Source organism: Pangasianodon hypophthalmus, chromosome 24, assembly GCF_027358585.1.
Source record: "Pangasianodon hypophthalmus isolate fPanHyp1 chromosome 24, fPanHyp1.pri, whole genome shotgun sequence".
NCBI lineage: Eukaryota > Metazoa > Chordata > Actinopteri > Siluriformes > Pangasiidae > Pangasianodon > Pangasianodon hypophthalmus.
In genome coordinates, this window is record NC_069733.1 from 13,915,139 (window position 1) to 13,935,680 (window position 20,542).

At 37.0% G+C, this 20,542-nt stretch overlaps 1 protein-coding gene across 2 annotated transcripts in view; it reads left to right on the forward strand.

Annotated features, from left to right (window-relative positions):
- The first annotated feature begins 1,151 nt into the window (after nucleotides 1-1,151).
- Nucleotides 1,152-20,542, forward strand: part of nsmfb (NMDA receptor synaptonuclear signaling and neuronal migration factor b) — a 47,017-nt gene continuing 27,626 nt past the window's right edge. Inside the window, exons 1-4 of one of the 2 annotated variants that reach the window (XM_026931582.3) lie at nucleotides 1,152-1,536; nucleotides 16,335-16,396; nucleotides 16,798-17,415; nucleotides 18,297-18,369. In XM_026931582.3, coding sequence (XP_026787383.1) covers nucleotides 1,466-1,536; nucleotides 16,335-16,396; nucleotides 16,798-17,415; nucleotides 18,297-18,369 — 824 coding nt within the window. In that variant the 5' untranslated portion in view covers nucleotides 1,152-1,465. The remainder of the gene's footprint in view (nucleotides 1,537-16,334; nucleotides 16,397-16,797; nucleotides 17,416-18,296; nucleotides 18,370-20,542) is intronic. The other variant, XM_053229172.1, reaches the window with a different exon arrangement.

Genomic DNA, 20,542 nt, shown 5'->3' on the forward strand with positions numbered 1-20,542 from the left:
ATACAGTGAGGGATGTGTTATATACAGTACATGCAGTGGAGGGATGTGTTATATACAGTACATGCAGTGAGTGATGTGTTATATACAATACATGCAGTGAGGGATGTGTTATATACAATACATGCAGTGAGGGATGTGTTATATACAGTACATGCAGTGAGTGATGTGTTATATACAGTACATGCAGTGAGGGATGTGTTATATACATTACATGCAGTGAGTGATGTGTTATATACAATACATGCAGTGAGGGATGTGTTATATACAATACATGCAGTTAGGAATGTGTTATATATAGTACATGCAATGATTGATGTGTTATATACAGTACATGCAGTGAGTGATGTGTTATATACATTACATGCAGTGAGTGATGTGTTATATACAATACATGCAGTGAGGGATGTGTTATATACAATACATGCAGTTAGGGATGTGTTATATACAGTACATGCAGTGAGTGATGTGTTATATACAGTACATGCAGTGAGGGATGTGTTATATACATTACATGCAGTGAGTGATGTGTTATATACAATACATGCAGTGAGGGATGTGTTATATACAATACATGCAGTTAGGAATGTGTTATATATAGTACATGCAATGATTGATGTGTTATATACAGTACATGCAGTGAGTGATGTGTTATATACATTACATGCAGTGAGTGATGTGTTATATACAATACATGCAGTGAGGGATGTGTTATATACAATACATGCAGTTAGGAATGTGTTATATATAGTACATGCAATGATTGATGTGTTATATACAGTACATGCAGTGAGTGATGTGTTATATACATTACATGCAGTGAGTGATGTGTTATATACAATACATGCAGTGAGGGATGTGTTATATACAATACATGCAGTTAGGGATGTGTTATATACAGTACATGCAGTTAGGGATGTGTTATATATAGTACATGCATTGATTGATGTGTTATATACAGTACATGTATGAAACATGCAATGATTAACTGTTACAGTAGCGGATTAGGAAAATGCTGTTATTTTAGATGAAGACACTGTCTGTTGATAGTTTGTTACTGGTATTATTACTATTGTTACAGCAATGCTTATTAATCTGTGATAGCTCTGGTAGTAAAAGACTGGTGCGTGCGCACACACACACGCACACACACACGCACGCGCGTGCGCGCACCCGGAGCGCATGATGCTGGCAGCGCGGTACTTGACTGTCGGAGCTCCAGATTGCGCATCATTCCACTCATCTCGGGACATGAGAAAGCACAGAGCCATGCACCTCAGCTCAGAGTAAGGAACTAGCCGGATATCTCTCCAGTCCAGTCTGAGATCTACAGGAGGCGGTGAATGTGCGCCTTCTTCCTGAGGACTATTTTTTCCCCCTTCTTTGGTATATAGTCATTTCTCAGTCTTCTTGCACTGCGGACTAGTGGAATGAGCTGCTTTTGTCCCGGTGTTGTTTCCTGTGCAGTATGGGAACTGCCGTGTCCAAAAGAAAGAATTTAAGGAACGATGCCATTTCTTCCGTCGCCGCAAAAGTTAGGTGAGTAAACGCGTCGTTGCGCACATCTCCAAGTCAGTCCTTAAACGGGCACTGGTGTCTTTTTAACCTCTTCATGCATCATGCAGATTTCTTAGTGCAGCCTTTTTTATTTAATTGCATTTTATTATAGGAACTAAAGTCCTAACTGTGCAATAAATCCTGCATAGTGTAATGATCCTCTTTTCTCTGCATTTCATGACAGTTTTTCTTGCAGGCAGTTTGAATATTTTGCAGCCTTCTCAACTTAAAAAAATGCTTTTAACAAATAAAGGAGGATTTAGAGAAAATATCCCAAATCCACTAAGGTGATAAGGTAATATAAAGGTCTGTCTAATAAACTGGTTTCTCAGTGCGTCAGTGTTTCTGTGTTTATTCTGATCTTTAACTTAACAGATGTGTTTGCATGCAATACATCTGTACAGCATGCATAAATCCGATCCTAACTTAATTCCTGAATTCTGCAGAAGTTTAAAGCTGGATGCTGCATATTCCTCTGCAATATTTTGAATATTCTAGTCACATCTCAGCAGCTGTGCCAGCTCCTCAAGCTCCTCAAGCACTACTTTTCACAACACACTGCGTTTTACAGTGCAGTTTTGGTGACCTTACATATTACTCATGCAGCCTAGTGTATTTGTGTTATTTTCCTCTAATAATAAGGCTGTATGGAAGGTAGCTCAGTGTTTTTTTTTTTTTTGCATTCTTTCCCTTGCACATTCTTTGCCTTTTTTTCTTTTACATGCTCAGTTCTGCAGTAGAAAGATCTCTTGAAGTCTCTTCAACATGTTCTTCACAAGTTCCACTTTCTAATGCCTTGAAATATATTCCTCCATTCTTTCAGTTTCATGCAATTCACATACCTTTCACATGTGATCATTAGTTTTTTTACATGATGATGAATAATATGTGATCACACGTGAAAAAGAATGATTTATGTGAGCAAATTATATCTGAGAAAATAAAACCACATGTGAAAAAATATGATATGATATATGTATATGTATATTATGTGCAAAAGTCTTAGGCACATGCAAAGAATTGCTGCAGAGCAAAGATGCCTTCAAAAATAATGAAATTAAATGCATGTTTCTACATTAAAAATGTATAAAAACTATACAGAGCAGTAAACAGTAATAAATGAAACAAAGTCAATATTTGGTCCTTCACTTTAAAAAAAAATAGCAGTCTCAGGTACCATTTTTGCAGTTTTACAAGGAATTTAGCTGGTAAGTTTTACTGAGCATCTTGCAGAACCAGCCACAGTTCTTCTGGAGACTTTGACTGTCACACTTGCTTCTTATATTTTGCATCAAACCCCACCAGCCTTCATTATGTCTTTTGTCTGAAAGGTGGTCTCTTACATAATAGGCTGCTTTCTTTAATGACATACAAACATTTTCCTGTAGCATTTAATTTTGTGCTGGAAAACTAATGTTTGGAAATCTAAAATGTTTTTTTTTTTTTTGTACCGACTCAATAATGTAGAAGTCATAAAATAAAAATCTATAACAAAGTTCGTACTAAAAAAAATTAAATGCCTAGGACCTTTGCACAGTACTGTATATATATATATATATATATATATATATATACATATATACACATAAATGCACTACATATTAAAAGTCAACCACATGTTATATGTCTAAAAAACACTAAAAACACATGTATATTTCACATATGAAGCTCATGTGACTTTTCTGTAAGGGTACAAAAGAGTCTATAAACATTCTTTAAGATAAAGATTCTTTAAATACAGTCTTTAAACTCCAAAATTATAAGGCTCCATAAATATCAGTAAAAAGGAATACCACATTATTCTTCATATTTTGGAGCTACTTTATTATTTTTATTTTAACACATTTTTTTTCCCTCCAAACATAAAAAGTTTTCTTAAGTAGTTGCAATTCTTTCTGAGGAAAAAAAACCTCCCTTAGTGAGAACAAGAACACTGAGTCTCCCTCTGTACTTCCTGACAAGACTGTAGCGGGATCTTGGTCCACTCTGACTCACAGAACGTCAAGCTCTTTTACACCTTTCAGGATTACGCATGTGGACTACCTTCTTATTTCACAGCACAGGCTTTAGATAGGGTTCATATAAAGAGATAGAGGTAGCCATTGCTAAACCATTAATTTGTATTCCTGTGTTAATCTGGATGAGGCTGTTATCTTGGTGAAAGTTCTATCTATTTATGGCAAAGTTTTCTGACAAATATTCCAATGTTGCAGTTTATTTATTTATTTATTTATTTACTATGGTCCTGATTGCTCTTACTCATATTTTTAACTGCGTGTGCATTTTCATAATCATCAGGTGTTATGATTTCTATGTTTTGAGATATAATGTCTTTGGTTTTCTCATTGTAATGGATGATTAAGGGATGGATATATGGATGATTAAGGGTTTGCACATGTATGTGTGTGACCTCATGTTTAGTCAACAAAACATTTTCTGGATACTGACTTCAACAAAACATTTCTTATAGATGGAAATTTGTATGCATTCTTTTAAATATTACTTAGTTGCTTGGGGATGTCTATATTTTCTCCACCCTTCCTTTATGAGAAGAATTTATACTATAACTTGCTTTTTTTTTATTATTATTTTTTAAATATTGCCAGTAATTTGGGGGGTTATTGACTAATAAGTCTCTTGTTGCCAGTATTAATTTTAATGCTCATACATGCCAAGCCTGCTTCCATTTTATAGTGTTTGTTAGCCTTTGTAGATTATGGAGACTCTGATGTGACATGTTGATTATTTGTTAATAAGGCGTGGACAGGAATTATCATATTTTAGCCAACAGTTACGTTTCTCAAGATCTATTTTGTGGCCACAGAGTAGTTAACTCATGGCAGCTACTGTGTTTTAACACAGAGAGAAATCAAATGAATCACAGGAACGTAAGTGTGATGATAATTAATGTTTCACTTCAATCTTGGATTGATGCATACAGACATACTGGAGTCACTGGCATTTCAATATGAATATACCATTAGCTGGAATCACCTTAAGTGAATTCTCAAAGCAATTAGACTTTTTCACCAGCTTCTGCCAAATAATTAACCACAGTCCATGTATTAATTATGTCATTTCCACAATATATATAAAATCCTGTGCTTAAGTGGTCACAACATAATCATTTGTGGCCATGAGACATGTAGTTTGTGACCTACAAATATTAACTTGTGGTCTTAATATAGTAATTCATGGCCGTATCTTATTAAAAATAACCACTATGTCACCTCAGAGGCTCCACAGTAAGCCAATTAGCCAACCTGTTTTTGAAATTCAAACCTGTCCTGTGATTTTTGCCTGACCTGAGAGACTAATGAACCAAGCTGACCTTACACGGGTAATAAAACTATCATCATAACCAATTTTCTTTCAGTCTTCTCTCTTCCCATTCTATAGAGTTAATTATCGCCTTACTTAATCCCATTAAGTGGCCATGGAGTCTCGTCTAACTAAAATAGACACCATAAAAGGTTATAGGCGATCATAAACAAGCGACTGAGGCATTTAAAAATGTCTAATCTCACACAGACAGCAAGGGCTCAGGCTCAGCTTACTCTTATGATAGAATTGGGAGTCAGATTATCTCTTTAATCCATTTTAATACCATTTCCTCCCTTTCATAGGCTCTCTTTCCTCACACTCTCTCTGTCTGTGAGAATGGCAGCTTAACTTCCTTGGCACTGATGCCATCTTTGACTGAAGTCACACGTCACTCAGCTTCCCTCAGATATCTTGATGCTGGCACAATGTGTATCGCAGAAAAGCTTCAGTTTTTATCAGCTTCATCAATAAAATAGGCACAAATTAGCTGTATTCCAAACAATAGACTTTGACAGAGGAGTTTGAGAACAGATTTCTTTTGATCAGACTAGCAGATTTCTAAAACAAATATTAATGGATAGACATGTTTATAATAAACACAAGCAAAGTTTAGAGAAAGAGATAAATGCAATTTAAGACAATTTATAACATATATAAAACATGGTGGTGGTAGTTTCACTGTCTATGCAGATTTAGCAATTAATGGATTAATATGAGCAACAGAATTTATTCTGTCAAGTAGCATTTATTTGGAAAAGAAATAAAAAGAACAAATAACAGACATGGGTACTTTGTTGCAAATAGATATCACAGGTCTGAGTAATCCAATACAGATGTTCTCCTCATAACCAAGCCATTCTGCAGGCTTCTGTTGTCCAGGTATGTGAAAAATCGTACATGTGGCATTAGACAGCTTCTATCCTTTATACACAAGCAAGATCATTTCAATCATCACACATATAAAATACATAAAATATTACAAATCCAATCTGATACCAGCTGGTACTGTACTGGTGCATCCCTAGTTGCAAAGAATTCATTAGAGAAAAAGAAAAAAAAAATCCAACCCATAATAAATTTGCAATATTTTAGATAGGTAGATTTTGCATAAAGTAGAGAGGTATAAATGGCCAAGGAGCCTCTCGTTATTTCAGTTTTTGACATCTACAGTACATTGTCTTATATCTGTTAAAATGTTACACCAAATTGCTTAAAGTAGATTTTTTTTACTTTTGTGAAAGCAAGAACAACAGCATCACCAGTGGTTATAAGTAAAAATACACCGATACATGCAGCTTATCAGTAACAGTTGTGTCAAGTGATTACACACCCTAGATTTTGTGTGCTTTGGGGTTAATTTATTGAAGCTTGCTTCACTGCTGTGTCCATGTAATCAGCAGTGATTAACAGGCTTTGTAGGATTGTAGGATTTGTTTGGTTTGAATGAACAAAGTAGCTGTTGGGAAGCATCATTGCATGATTATAGACTTTGAAACACATGACATAAAAATGACCCCATATTTGACCCCATGCTATAACACTAAACTATAGTTATATAGTTGTTGTATGTTGTATTATAATAAAACCACATAATATATATACACACACATATATATATATACACACACACATATATATATATATATATATATATATATATATATATATATATACAGAAAATAATGTGCATATATGTACATACACACACAGTGGTTTCGTAATAGTAACATCAAGTTCCTGATATGTAGTAGAATTTTTTCCCCATTAAATATCATGACCACCCATCACTGATTATCATAAATAATAATCTTGACAGAGAACACAGAGGTGCTAAAAAAGTGTTGCTTTTATTTATTACACACTCACTTGAAAGTTCCTGCTGTAACTTGGGACATTTCTTTAAAATGGCTCACATTCCATTACCAACACTAACTAGAAATAAATTCTAGCATTTGGCCCAGAGTGGTTATCAATGTGTCAGATAGCAGTTATTAGCTTATTCACATACTCATTTACTGAACCATAGCTGCTTAAGTTATTGGAGCACGTTGCTCTGCTGCTCCTTCATAGCACAGCTGTAATTCACTGACTTACACAATTACAGTAATTACAAGCTGGCAGTCTTTTATTCATCCTCTCGTTCTAATTCATTCTCTTGGCTGGGCGAGTCTTGTCAGAATCAGCTTCATGAGCAGCGTGACGTTAGTGTATGACACCAAATCAGTAGCATTTCTGTCTTCATGAATAATGAATAATGTCATTTATTAGAGAATGTGTAGCATGTAACAGGTAGAGAGATTGCATGGACTGTTTATTGTTTTTTCCGAACTAGGTGTATATTGAGAAAGGTAATTCTATGATTAGGGTGTTATCTAGCCCACTTAAAAATTGACTTTATTAAAAAAAATTCAATGGTAAATCTAATAAAACTTGCATTTAACTAATTGTGATACCCCATCTCAGGTAACGATATCATTTGTTTAGTTTTTGGTTGCATTACACAAATGAAAGTAACAGGTGTTTAGTTTTTATGTATAGAATTAGCAAAAACATAAAATAATAATAGCATGAGGACATTAAGGACTTTCTGATGATTTACTTAATTTTTTAATTAATATTTTCCAATGAATAATATTTGCTTTCAATATAGGATTTGGATAACGTGATTGTTTGGGTTAGAGTCCTTATCACTGAAATATCATCGAAATGTTAAAAATATATTCAGAGAATATACATTTCTTTTCCCATGAGCCTCGATGATGCATTTTCGTTGTGACTTATGTGACTTATTCCAAATATTTCATAAGACTGTGTTCAGGTAACCGGGTTCAGTGAATGTTGTGGAGCTAAAATGTAATTTTTTTATAACCTTTAATGGACGACTCATGGGAAATGATGTTTTAAGTATTCGAGCAATATTTTTGAAATATTTTATTGATTATATTTCAAGGTAAATGTAATTATAGTGGGCTGAGTCAGGCACAAATGTGTTGTAGATATGTTTTATTAATGTTTTAACATGCTTATAGGTTTTTTTAAAAAGTACTTAAAATGACTTTTTCCTTTACATTGCATACATATTTGTAAATACAGTATCAGTGGGACACAAATGGCAACCAGAAATCCTTGTCCTTGTTAGTCTGGACATGATTTTCCGCTGATATTTCAAGCAAGAAACAGTAAACATCTCTCTAAATCATCTCTCTCAGCTGCTGATGTAATGTAGTGGTAATGGTGCATTATTGTTATCATTGCGTAACAGATTTGAACCGGACACTACACTGCTGACCTGTGGGAACATGGCTTCTCTATTGGCTTTCTGAAAAGCAGTTTGTTTTATGTAATGTGTTCTTGGATGGAAAGCTTAAGGCATGATTCATTGGTTAGTGTTGTAATTGCTTGACTTTAGGTGATGCATCAAACTGTGATGATTATTATTTTGGCAGAATGTCATGTCAGTAAAGAAAGACAGCATTCTTTTAACGGATTCACAAATTTGATTATTTTACTGGACATGACAGCTTGCCCTCTGAGAGCTCATTTAACCTGAAACCAGATGATATAAAGATATGAATATGAAGTCTTCAAGCTCTCATGGAAGTGATGAAATATAACTGGCTGGCTTTTAATGAGACACGTACATTAGCTTGTAACAAGGAACAAGCATGCTACTTCACTAGACAAAGAGGAAAACAACAACCTGACTGTTATTTATATTTATACCCACTAATGGCTTCCATTTGGTTGAACAGTAAAAACTAATTGGTGAGTTTGGGGCATGGATAATTTATACACTGTAAAACCTGTTTCCTGAATTTCACTCAAGTGCTTAAAAATTTGTGTGTACTCATTTGAATCATTAGATAGCAGTAGTGAGACTGTAGGACAGCTGAGATGAGACAAAATGATGCATTTTAAATTAAATAACAGTAAACCTGAAAAATAGCCTTTTTTTTTTCTTTTTTTTTTTCTATAGGTGCTGAATTTCAGAGCTGTAAAAATAAATTTTAATAACTCAACTTCTCAGTTTTTAGCTTTTGCAGTATTGCAAAATAGCAGCAGGTCTTTTTTGTGTATCTCACAGACAGTCCTGTCATGAAATTATTTCGATGTCCAAATGGATTCTTTTCTTTTTTTGCTTTATGATCGATTGCTTTCCAGTTACACATGTGGTTGTGATGCATAACATTTATGATTTGATAGTTTCTGAGGGTAATGATCAGTATCCTGTATATGTATTGGTACAAGTAGCACATTTGCAAGATGTATCTTTTGTTGAGATCATCTGTATCTCTACCTGTTTTGTGCTCCAAAATCCGGATTTAAACCGGTAATTGGCCAGCGCTGTCAGCATGGTGTATGACATTTCCTCAACTTCAGCTACATCCCTTGAGTTGTTATTTTAATCTATGTGAAATTTAGCTCTCAAAATATAAATAAATAAGTGTTCTCAGTTATAACCACTGCAACCCTGAACAGGCAGTTACTAAAGATGAATGATTGAATGCTGTGAATGCATTTTGCAGTTCTTTCTTTGTCCCACAGGCTTCATGTTTGACCGCTCGCTCACACTCGTGTATTATGAATCTCAATGCTAAAAGTATAATTCTAAAAGTGGCCTAAGGCATGGTGCCAAGCTGATGTTGAAATAATAAAGGGGAGTGTATTTCTGTAAAAAGCTGGATGTACAGTAATTATATTAATTAAAGGATGAAACTGATTGTGCTTGCTTAGCTCAGATGAAGCTTGTAATTACTGGTGTCCCATTGCCATTGTGTGAGGCACAAGGTCAGGACTTTATGTCATTGTGACAGGGCAGTTACTCCCTCTTAATGCTATGGTGTTTGTCTATATCTGTACATCCTGCCTTATGTACGAGTGTTAAATGCAGTAGGACTCAATTATTGTTTTTTATAGAAAGCTATGTTTATATATGTCACAGAACCCTTGCCCCTTCTTTTGAACTGAACTTTCTGTTTGGACACAGCTTTAGCTCCACCCCCCCGATCATCAGTTTCACCCATGTGTAGTTGACTTTGCCTGGGTTTTGGTTTAGAGTCCTTTGGCAAAGATCTTGCATGAAACTGATTGTGCTTGTTTAGCTCAGATGAAGCTTGTAATTACTGGTGTTCTTTATACACCAGTATATAGCTACAATAACCCATGCTTTCCCTAAAGTGCTAATGCTTTGTGGTCTCAACCTTTATAATTTATTACATGACAGCACTGTTGTATTCTCAATTCTGCTTGGTCAGAAGTTGTTGATTATTTTTTTGTGTAACAGCAGTTCTGACAGTAGTCCCAGCTGCAAGTCCCAGGTTTATATTAATGCACTTGTTCTAATACATTATCATCTCTATAGCAACAGCATACACTGGTGAAATTTATTATATGACAGCACTGTCATATAATAAATTTCACCAGTGTGTACTGTTACTATAGAGAATGGCGAATGAGCTACGTAAACGGATTTAAAACATGGGTAATGGTTGATATGGTGACGTTTTTGGTGAGGAGATGTTTATTTAGCATTGGAAAGGTGTCTCAAGTGTCAGTGCTTGGGAACAGCCAGTGTTAAAGCTATAGCTTTAAGGGTACGATTTGTGCTGTCTTAACTGAAAAAGACAGACTGGTGAGGGAACAACTGTTCATACCTGCTATAACATAAGCGATAACAGGAGCTAACTTGTTTAGTGGATGTTCTACAGCATTAAATCTTACTATAAATGGATAAAACATATGATACATCATTATGTAGTTAATTGAAAATTGTAATCGTTGGCAAATTGCTGTACTCCGCTTTGCATTTATTTATTATTTTCCTATAACAGCATGCCCTGCTATGTTTTATTCCTTATTACTTGAGGCATTTCCAGTTGTTTTGAGATCACTGTTAACCTTGATGTAACACCAGCATTACACCTGCCAGTATTAGCCATGCTTTTCAGAAATGCCTTGCTTAGCAATTGCATTCAATAGCCTTCGGCTCCCAAATGTTTACCATTAAATGAGGTCTCATAAAAAAAATACATTAAGAAAAAAGTAAGCTATTTGGAACTGTTTTTAAGTATGCTTTTGTATTGTAATCACCAGGACTGTATTTTTCTTTATGTGCTAAAAGAATCAGGTCAGCACGAGAACTGTCCTGGCTGTCTGGCTCATTTTAATAAAGTAATTTATTTATTTTTTTGCAGTAGAGTTGATTATGATGAGAAATGTGGATGCTATCCAGCATGACTCAGCAACCAGGTCTCAATATTATCTTACAGATATTACTGTCTCACAAATGCAATATACTATGATGAGAGTGTGGGAGAGAAATGGAGAGGGAACAGAGAGAGAGAGAGAGAGGGGGTATGAGAGAAAGTGAGGGATAGAGAGAAAAAGTGAAGTGGGAGGCTATAAGAACGGCAGATCAAGAGATCGAAGCGGCCAAATTGGTGTTTACCAGTTCAGCTGGCCCTGACGCTCAATTACGCCGGTTAGGAGACTGAGAGCGGCGTGAGTGTGTGAGGAGGTGGAGAAGAGAAGAAAACGAGGTCATGTCATGTGTAGATGCTCAGTGTACGGCAAAGCTGGAGTGCTGAGAATAAACACACTGATTTTATGAGAATTAGCTCCATGCTAGCAGGCCACTGAGGCAAGAACTACAAGACAAAATCTATGTCTGCATCCATGCACAATACTTGTGAAGTTTGTGTGATTGTGTGATTTGACCATGTCCATATCTGGCTCTTAGACATTTTTTGCAGATTTTTTTTTTTTTTTTTAATCACTCATGCAAAGCTCTTCAGCCAAGAGTGTACATCATCACAGAATTCATCCTCTCTCTTCCACTCTTACTCACTTTAACTCTTTCTGGATCCTTCTCTGGGTCACGTCTCCCTCTTTTCTTACTCTCTCCTAAGCCAACCTGTTTTTTATTCCTTCAGTCCTTCATTCTTTCTCATTCTCTCTCTCACATGACTGCACACATGATGCAAGATGCTCCCAGAAGCACAAATCAGCCTTGTACAAACGAGGGCATAAGATGAAGAGAGGGAGACTTAGCAAACAGTGTGCGTGTGTGTGTGTGTGTGTGTGTTTGTGTGTGTGTGTGTGTGAAAATGCAGGAAAATGCATTCTGCATTTTCACATGATGTTTAATTCATGTTTTAATTCGTCCTGCCTGACTGGCTTTCTGTTTTTGTCTACTCAAAATCCTGGATCCTTTGGAGATCTACTATTAATGCAGGGTAATTGCTTTTGTCCTGTTATTATGCAGCGAGTGTGAGTTGAGTACAATGCTACAGGAGAGGACCAGCCAAAAGAATAATGGCCTCTGAAAGGTTGCAGAGTTTATTGTTTAAAGGTGTAGTCAGCAATTTTAGCAAGTTTGTTGAAGCTAGATGTATTGCTACTCAAAATCCAAACAGAAGCCATTAGTTTTTAGTGTTCCCTCTAAAGCCACCCACCCAAAACATATCCATGTACACTGTGGTTGCCAGGTCTGCAGAAATATACAGCAATACACACGTATACACACACACACACACACACACACACACACATATATATATATATATATATATATATATATATATATATATATGTATGTATCATTGGTAGTTATCTATGTATGTTATATCTGCATTGTATTCTGATAAGATTTAATCTGTTTATGCGTCCAGTCCGATTGAAATCCGATAGCTGTATTGCGTGGTAATATGCAAATTAACTCATTGCGTTCAACCACTAACTTCCAGTGTTGCTCCTCGTTTTTAGTTGTGTTATGTGTAAAATTTTTGCTGCATCAAAAATGATTTATTTTAATGCTGTTTTTAATATCACTAATATTTTAAAGGTTGACATGTCAACATTGGTAGTCACTTTTTAATCTATTTAATCTGTTTTAAATGAATCTTGGATGCATTTACATTTTAATTTTTATGTGGATAATCTCCATCTGTCTGTAACAGGGTCACTTCTGCCTTGTGTGTAAACTTGCAAGGAAAATTGAGACCCTGCCAACTCCTCAATTGACTGAAGGGGCATTTATTTTCTGCATACAGTGCACATAAGTATATATAGTATTCTGTGTAGGCTCTTTCACTTTGAGCTGCACGTCTCTTTCTATACAAAGTGTGCTGGCTGTTATTTGTGCAGTTGGAAGTATAACTTCTGGAATCGACAGAAACAATACAACAGCATCTACACATAAGCCAAAGAGGTCTGAAAAGGTGTTACATTCCTTCTTTGCTATTTATTATAAATAGATACTCTACCATACTCTACGAAAGTTCAAACAAAGTTTTCTCATAAATAATATAAATGAATATAAATGCATGTCATTTGCTTGGGTCTCATTTTAGAAAGAAAAAAAAATAAACAAGAAAAATACACTTATTGCTCAGTAAGAACTTGTTTATAGCTATTAGAACATAAGTGTTAACAGGAACTAACTTGTCTCAAGGATGTTTCACAACACTAAAAGTTACTATAAATGGATAAAAAGTATGATGTGTCATTTTTTAATGTATAAAAAATTGTAATTGTGGTATTAGAGGAATAAAATGCTTTGGGACATGCTGTTATAGGAAAACAACTTCAGGGTGGTAACAGTATACAGTACTCATATCACACCACACCACTGTAGATTATTTTCCTGCCCTGTCTTTGCATAAAATGGAACAAAAATGGTAATTTATCCTACCACTCTGATTTGTAAAGATAATTTTGCCACATATTAAAAAATAAGTGTTATGACTAAAAATCATGGATCGCACCTTTAAGCTGTCTAATCAACATAAAATCCCAACGTGTTATGATGGATAAGAAATGTGATGTAAAAACCATCTCTAACTCACCTTTAAGTCACATATAGGATTTTTAAAAAATCAAATATGTTCTCAGAGTAGAAATTTGTTCCTCTGTTGATGCACCCAATCTTAATAATTTCTGTTTAGAGAACAAATCTCAATAACTAAAACTAAAACCTATTTGTCAGGTAGTGGACATGACTAGGCTTGCTTTTCCGTTACACACTGCATCCCTCTCGATTTGTTCACACATTTTTTTTTTAAGTGACACAGTTTTACAGTGTGTAGTGAGGGAAGGAGGGATGGAGGGAGGGAGAGCGAGTAAGTGAGTGCTGCATGCACGTGCAGGCTGGCATTTAATTATTGAGTGTGTAGTTGCAGGCAAGCGTCACTACACCAACACTTCCATTTCCCTGTGTCCCCAGATAGCGCCTAGATTGCACAATCTGCCTTGAGCCAGTCGCTTATAGGGTGTATGTGTGTGTGTGTGTGTGTGTGTGTGTGTGTGTTAATAGTTAAAATGGAGACCATAAGGAAGGTCAGGGCTGAGTCTTTGCACATCTGTAAATGTGTGCATGTGTAAGCATGTGCAGGAGTATGTTTGTGTATGTGTGTGTATGTGTGAGTACATGGAGCTGTGCCTACAGGAAAAGCATGTGTGTGTGGGAAGGTATTAGCATTATCGCTGGATGGACTGCGAGAGAGAAGCAGAGAGGGACAGATTGTACCAAAGCAGTGCATGAAAGCAATTAGAGCAGTTCTAAGACGTTCGAGACAATGGGAGGAGAACATTAGATGAATCTATATAAAGTCTCTGAAGGACAGTTACAAAAAAATTATAAAATAAATGATAAATACGATGAGTTCCATATACACTTCAGTGATTGTGTATTTCTCCAGTGGTTAGGCTAGGTCACTGGGGTGATAGCTGCAAATGCATGTGGGAGTGAACAGATAAAATATTGTTTTTCAAAGATATGGTTCATCAGGTTTGTTAGGATGTGCAGTGGGTTTTCAAGCAAGAGCAGCATATAAACACACAGACAGATTTGGGTTATATTGCTTGTGCCTGTCATCCATCATAACATAACATACATCATCATGGCAATGCACAGCACATTAATCACTAATATTGGCCGCAGCTCCTCCTATATCTTGAAAATAAACACGATATCTGCTTGTGGTTCCTGTTCAGTGAGAGGACGGTGAAACTCTAATGAAATGCAAGGACACGCTAATGAACCTTGCAGAATGTCTTTCATAAAATTATTTCTCTCGTGCCCGAATTTCTTTAAAAATGCATGTCTCTCAGTGCTGGATCATCCTGTTCCATTAATTCCACATACACTCAATTTTTTTAAGCTATTTTTCAAAAGGTCACCACACCGTGACTTATGGCTCTGGAATCAATCCCTTGCTTTATAACACGTTGCATTAACCTGTTATCACTGACTGTCACGATTGGGAGGCGAAGGTGGATGCAAGTGCAGATTACCTTTATTTTTAAACAAAACACGAACTAACACAACTCAAACCCAGATACAAAAACATGAACTATGATCTCATGGCAAGAACCGTACACTGACTAGATGGTGCACTCGGCAGCAAACGACAACAAAAGACAAACGCTAGACAGTGTATGATGTGCAAACCTGACTTAAATACTAGTGCTCATTAAACCGAAGTGTGAATCAAGTGCAAACAGTCATGTGACGTGACTGTGAAGTGAAATGGCTGATGGGAATTATAATCCCGCTCCAAAGACGTTGTAACTCTGACACTGACCCTGGAAAACTCTTTCCAAAAATGAGAAATAAGCATCTTGTCACATTACATTTTTTTTTTTCTGTTAAACAGCAACACTAACGAAATTCATTAATTATTTGGATTAATTTATATAGCACATTTGCAGTACAAATCCGTACTGTTGCTATAGAACCAATAACATATTAGTGCATTAATATAAACCTGTGATTTGGATTACAGCCAGAATTACAGTCAGAGCTGCTGTTATAGAAAGTTAATCAACACCTACTACTGAACAGTCAGAATCGAGAATTTACCAGTGCTGTGGTATAATACCTTATAATGCCTTCACATAAACTATATAACTGCTCATCATATTTATAAACCATGAATATATGACCTCATGATGTCATTATAAATGATAATATCTCTTTGTAGAAACATTGTAGACGCTGATGTTGTAATGTGCTCTAACACAGGCTCTGATGCAGTAGTGTATATGTGCTGTAAGTTATAATGCATTATGTACCACTACTTAAGACTATGTGACAGCGTTTTATGAGAGCTGATGTAAGCTTATGCACAATTTGTAAGACATTTTGTGTCAGTTTGATGGCGCTGACATAACACCTGGGTTAAGTGACAGTTTTTTGACATAAGGGTGCACGATGACACTTTCAGCACAGATTTTAATGTTGGTTATCATGGAGGCTGTGTTGTGTAGCTTTATTAACTACCCTTAAGTGTTCATAAGTGTTAAGTGTTAAAGGGTCATGATGCATGCTGTAAACAGGAGGTATAATCAATATATGAGCCTAGAGGTAAATGCTTGATGTTGCTAACAGTAATGTTATGGCCAGTTAATATGATGTCATCAGTTTGATTAGTTGTCCTGTGTTTGTCTCTCTCCAGAGCAGCTCGAGCATTTGGAGAATACTTGTCTCAAAGCAACCCTGAGAACCGCAACGGATCAGGTCAGACCACACACACACACACACACACACACACACACACACACACACACACACTCCTATTTGCTCTAGATTTCTCTCTGCTCTAATCCTTCTTCTTGACAGTTTCTGCCATCCTTTTTCTCAGGACTTATTAACAATTTCTCAAAGGCTTTTACTGTTAATATTAGCTACATATTTGACCGCTACAGTTTAATGTCCTCCTCAACCTTTGTCATTTTAGCTTCCACTCTGTCTTGTGCTAGCCTTCTTTTTCTCTTTCATTAGGGAAGAGCTTTATTGGCTCCCATGGTCTGGGTCAACTGCTGCCAAGACTCTTTTTGACAGAAGATGACTTGTTCCATCTGTCTCTTTCCTTCTCTCTGTTTTTCTCTCTCTCCTTTTTTTGTCTCTCCTGTACCCAGATCACCTGCTGTCTGACACCTTTGTTGGCCAAGACTCTGAATCCCCAAGCATTAGCTGCCTGCACAACAATAACCATCTGCAGCCGTACTCCAGAACATCTCCCATAGCCAAGCACACGCAAGATCAGCCAGATCCGGGCCTTGTGCCAGTTCCTGTGTCCACCAGTGCCAAGCGTCGTCTCTCGGTGGAACGCAGCCTCTCATCTGAGGATCAGCCACAATCCCAGCAGCCCCAACAGAGTTCAGTGAAGCCAGCACGTGTCTATACCATCAGCAGGGAAGGCGGCATGCTGGGAGCCAGGGGCAGCGAGGAGAGCCTGGAGCTAGAGGTCCTAAAGGGGCCCCAGGCTCGCACCAACCACCAGAGGACAAGCCATCGCAGTGGTCATGCCCACCACCATCACGCTCCATCTTCTCAGCCACTACAGAGCTCAGGAAGCGCACATAACATCCGGGATTGGGGTTCGAGACGGAGTGGTTCGAAGGAGGACTGCCCACGGCCGTCATGTCACAGCCAGCGCTCACTCGACCTCGATACGGTGCCAAGAGACGTCCCCAAGCAGCGCAAGAAACTTGAGAGGATGTACAGTGAGGATCGGGTGTCCACTGAGGACCGAGGTGAGAAGAAGAGAGCGAACAAAAAAGAGAGAAATATAGGGAGAGAAAGAGGACATGGAAACTCTTGTCCTTCTTCTTCCTCAGTTGGCCTCATTTATCAAACTTTTATTAGAGTTATGTGTAAACTAAACTAAACTAAAAATTCCTGCAAGATTTACCAAGCCTTACCAACTCCAATTTTCTCCATATTCATGTGCATATGTTGATAAATCACAATTATGTGTAAATTACCATGCATGTTCACAGCACAGCTGATTTATATTTAGTAACAGCCCCAAATAAGCAAAGCTGACAGGGAGCACGAAAACAACAAAATGATGACTATATGAAGAAAGAACACCTCCTAAATCTTCCAGTAATGCAGCTCAGCCACTGCAGAGCATCAGCTACCATAAACACACATTGACTTTTCCTCCTGTTACTGGGCACAGTTTGTTGGTCTTAATCATATGTGTAATCTTGGTGTATTTTCTTTCAAGTCATTAATATGGTTGACAAAATTACTTAAATTCATGTGTACAATTGAGATAAATAAGCGATTTAAACTTGACAGTGTAATCTGTGTTTAAAATTTGCAATAACTCATGTCAATTCTTGATTACAGGACAATCAATTGAGGTTCACAGTAGGGAATCTCTTTCTATATAAATTTACACAAACTCACAAACTCTTGTAGCATACAAAGTTTTTCCCAACTACGTGGATTTCTTGTGTATATGCTCCTGCAAACAATTTCTGAATCAATTCATTCATATCCAGTTTGTTAAATAAGGCCCAATCCCTTGATGATAATCATTTACTGTCCAATTGTCAAAATTGTTTCCCTCTAACTAAGTGGTTGGTCTTATCTGATTCCATTTTTGTCATTTTTAATCTTTTAGAAGAGCACGCCAACAACTGGTTACCCAAAGAGAACATGTTTAGTTTCCAGACTGCCACCACCACCATGCAAGCGTGAGTATATGACGCTCACAGTACTAAATCCCCGGGTTCTGCAAATCTAACAAATCCCCAGTGACCAATCCCCAGTGTCCAATCTCACTATTATGCAGGAGTAGAATCGTCTCAGGAAATCTGAGGTCATCCCCCTCTCTCTTTCTGTTTGTCTTTCTCTCTCTGGCTCACAGTAGAGCTGGGTTATTCTCAGCCCTCTGAGGCTCTCTCTAGGCCTGACTGCTTAATTATCACCTGCCCGCTGGATGCCTTAATGACAGACCCCACATACTGAGCCTCCTGCTGAGCCACTGTCTTTCTCTCTGCATCTGACACTCCAATCTCTTCTCTCTCTCTCTCTCTCTCTTTCGCTCTCTCTCTCTCTCTCTCTCTACATTTGCGTTGTCTGTCTCTGCATCTTGACACACTCATTTGTTCCTTCCGTCTGCTGAATATCCAGAAGGAGACATGCTTAGAGCTGTCTTTCTTCGTCCTTGTCACTCCATAGAAAAATGTCAAATCCTTGTTATTTCACATAAAAAGTGTCAGTCTTGATTTTCCACGCAACAAGACTCTTATTTCAGTCATTCATGAAGATTTTGAAGAAATATTTTTCCCATGACTGGCCTGGTGAAAAGATGTTTACACCCTTCATCTAATCTCATCTGATTAATCTGCGATTATGAATAACTATGGCTGTTGCACTTGACTTCTCTTTCTATTTTTCTCCCCTTTTTTCTGATCCTTCTCCGGGACAGAATATCGTGAGTAACTGTTTTTTAGTAACAGTCTGAAAGAGCGTCCCCAGCCACTGTCCTCCTGTGCTGATGTCCTCCATGTCTCCTGGTGTCTGCTCCCCTCCTTTGTCCATCACCGAGTGTTTGAAGTTATACTGAAGCATTAATGTAATATGCACACCTGCTCTCTGCTTAATCAACCCACTTAATTAATATTATTAATTAATGAAGATAAATTATGAAGGGAAGTAAATAGTTAGTTAGTAAGTATTACATGTAGTGATGCAGAGACAGTAATGCAACCGGATCTTCAGTGGTGGATTTTTCTTATTTGATTGTCATGTTGTACCATTTTGTGTTGTCTGTGGTGCTAACAGTAATTAAACTGTAATAAAATCACTATGACTAGGTATTCAAATATAGCTCAGTGTAGGTACAGAGTGTTTTATACTAAACGTGTCAGGTTTTTAATATTGTATGAGAAGCTCCGGAGGTGAATATAAAGTATTGGCTGCAGTGTGAAGGTGATCTGAGTTGGAGTCGTGTTCAGTAACCCTTGTATTTGCAGTTATCACATCCAGGCAGCAGAATTCTGTCTATATTTCCGTCTCTCTCACTCATGGACACGCAGCATAGGCTGTCGTTAACTTCATCACTTGAGGGCACAAATTTGATTTTACCGTGGACTGTCAGTGATGAGGGCTGTCACCCTGTCAAAGACAATGATTCACTGTATTAGATGTAATAGACTGTCTGTGTGTGTGTGTGTGTGTGTGTGTGTGTGTGTGCGTGCACCCCTGCTCTCACATAAGCTGAGGTTAGTAGTCCAAAACCAACTGGACCTCCCTGTCGGTGTGTTTGTCCGAGTTGTGCTACTCCTGTATGGAGGACAGAAAGAGCCAAATTACAAAATGTATCTGTCGTTAGTTACACTGATATCCTTCAATAAACACATAAATAAATAAAAACATTTATTTATGGATTTATTTATCAATTTATAGAAGGATTTATTGACATATATATTGAAGCATTTAAATTGTTCTAAAAATCATGAATTAAACGTTTAAGTAAATTATTAAATGAAGCATATATTTATTTATTTATTGGAGCATACATACATACATATATATATATATATATATATATATATATATATATATATATATATATATATATATATATATATATATATATTTAATTTGGCACTTGCTGTTCCCCATACTCCTGGCATCATGTATGTGGGTGTGTGGGTGTGTGGGCGTGTGGTTTGATACCTCTTGTGGTTCTAACACTATGTGGTCTCTTGGTTTTTCCCCTCGACTAATCCTCCACTGCCCACTGTGTACATACACACACACACACTAACAATGTGACCGGTCCTGGCAGGGCTTTCCGCGGCTTTGCTGACAGAAAGAGGAGGAAAAGAGAGCAGGAGGCCGCCGCACTGATGGAGAGGT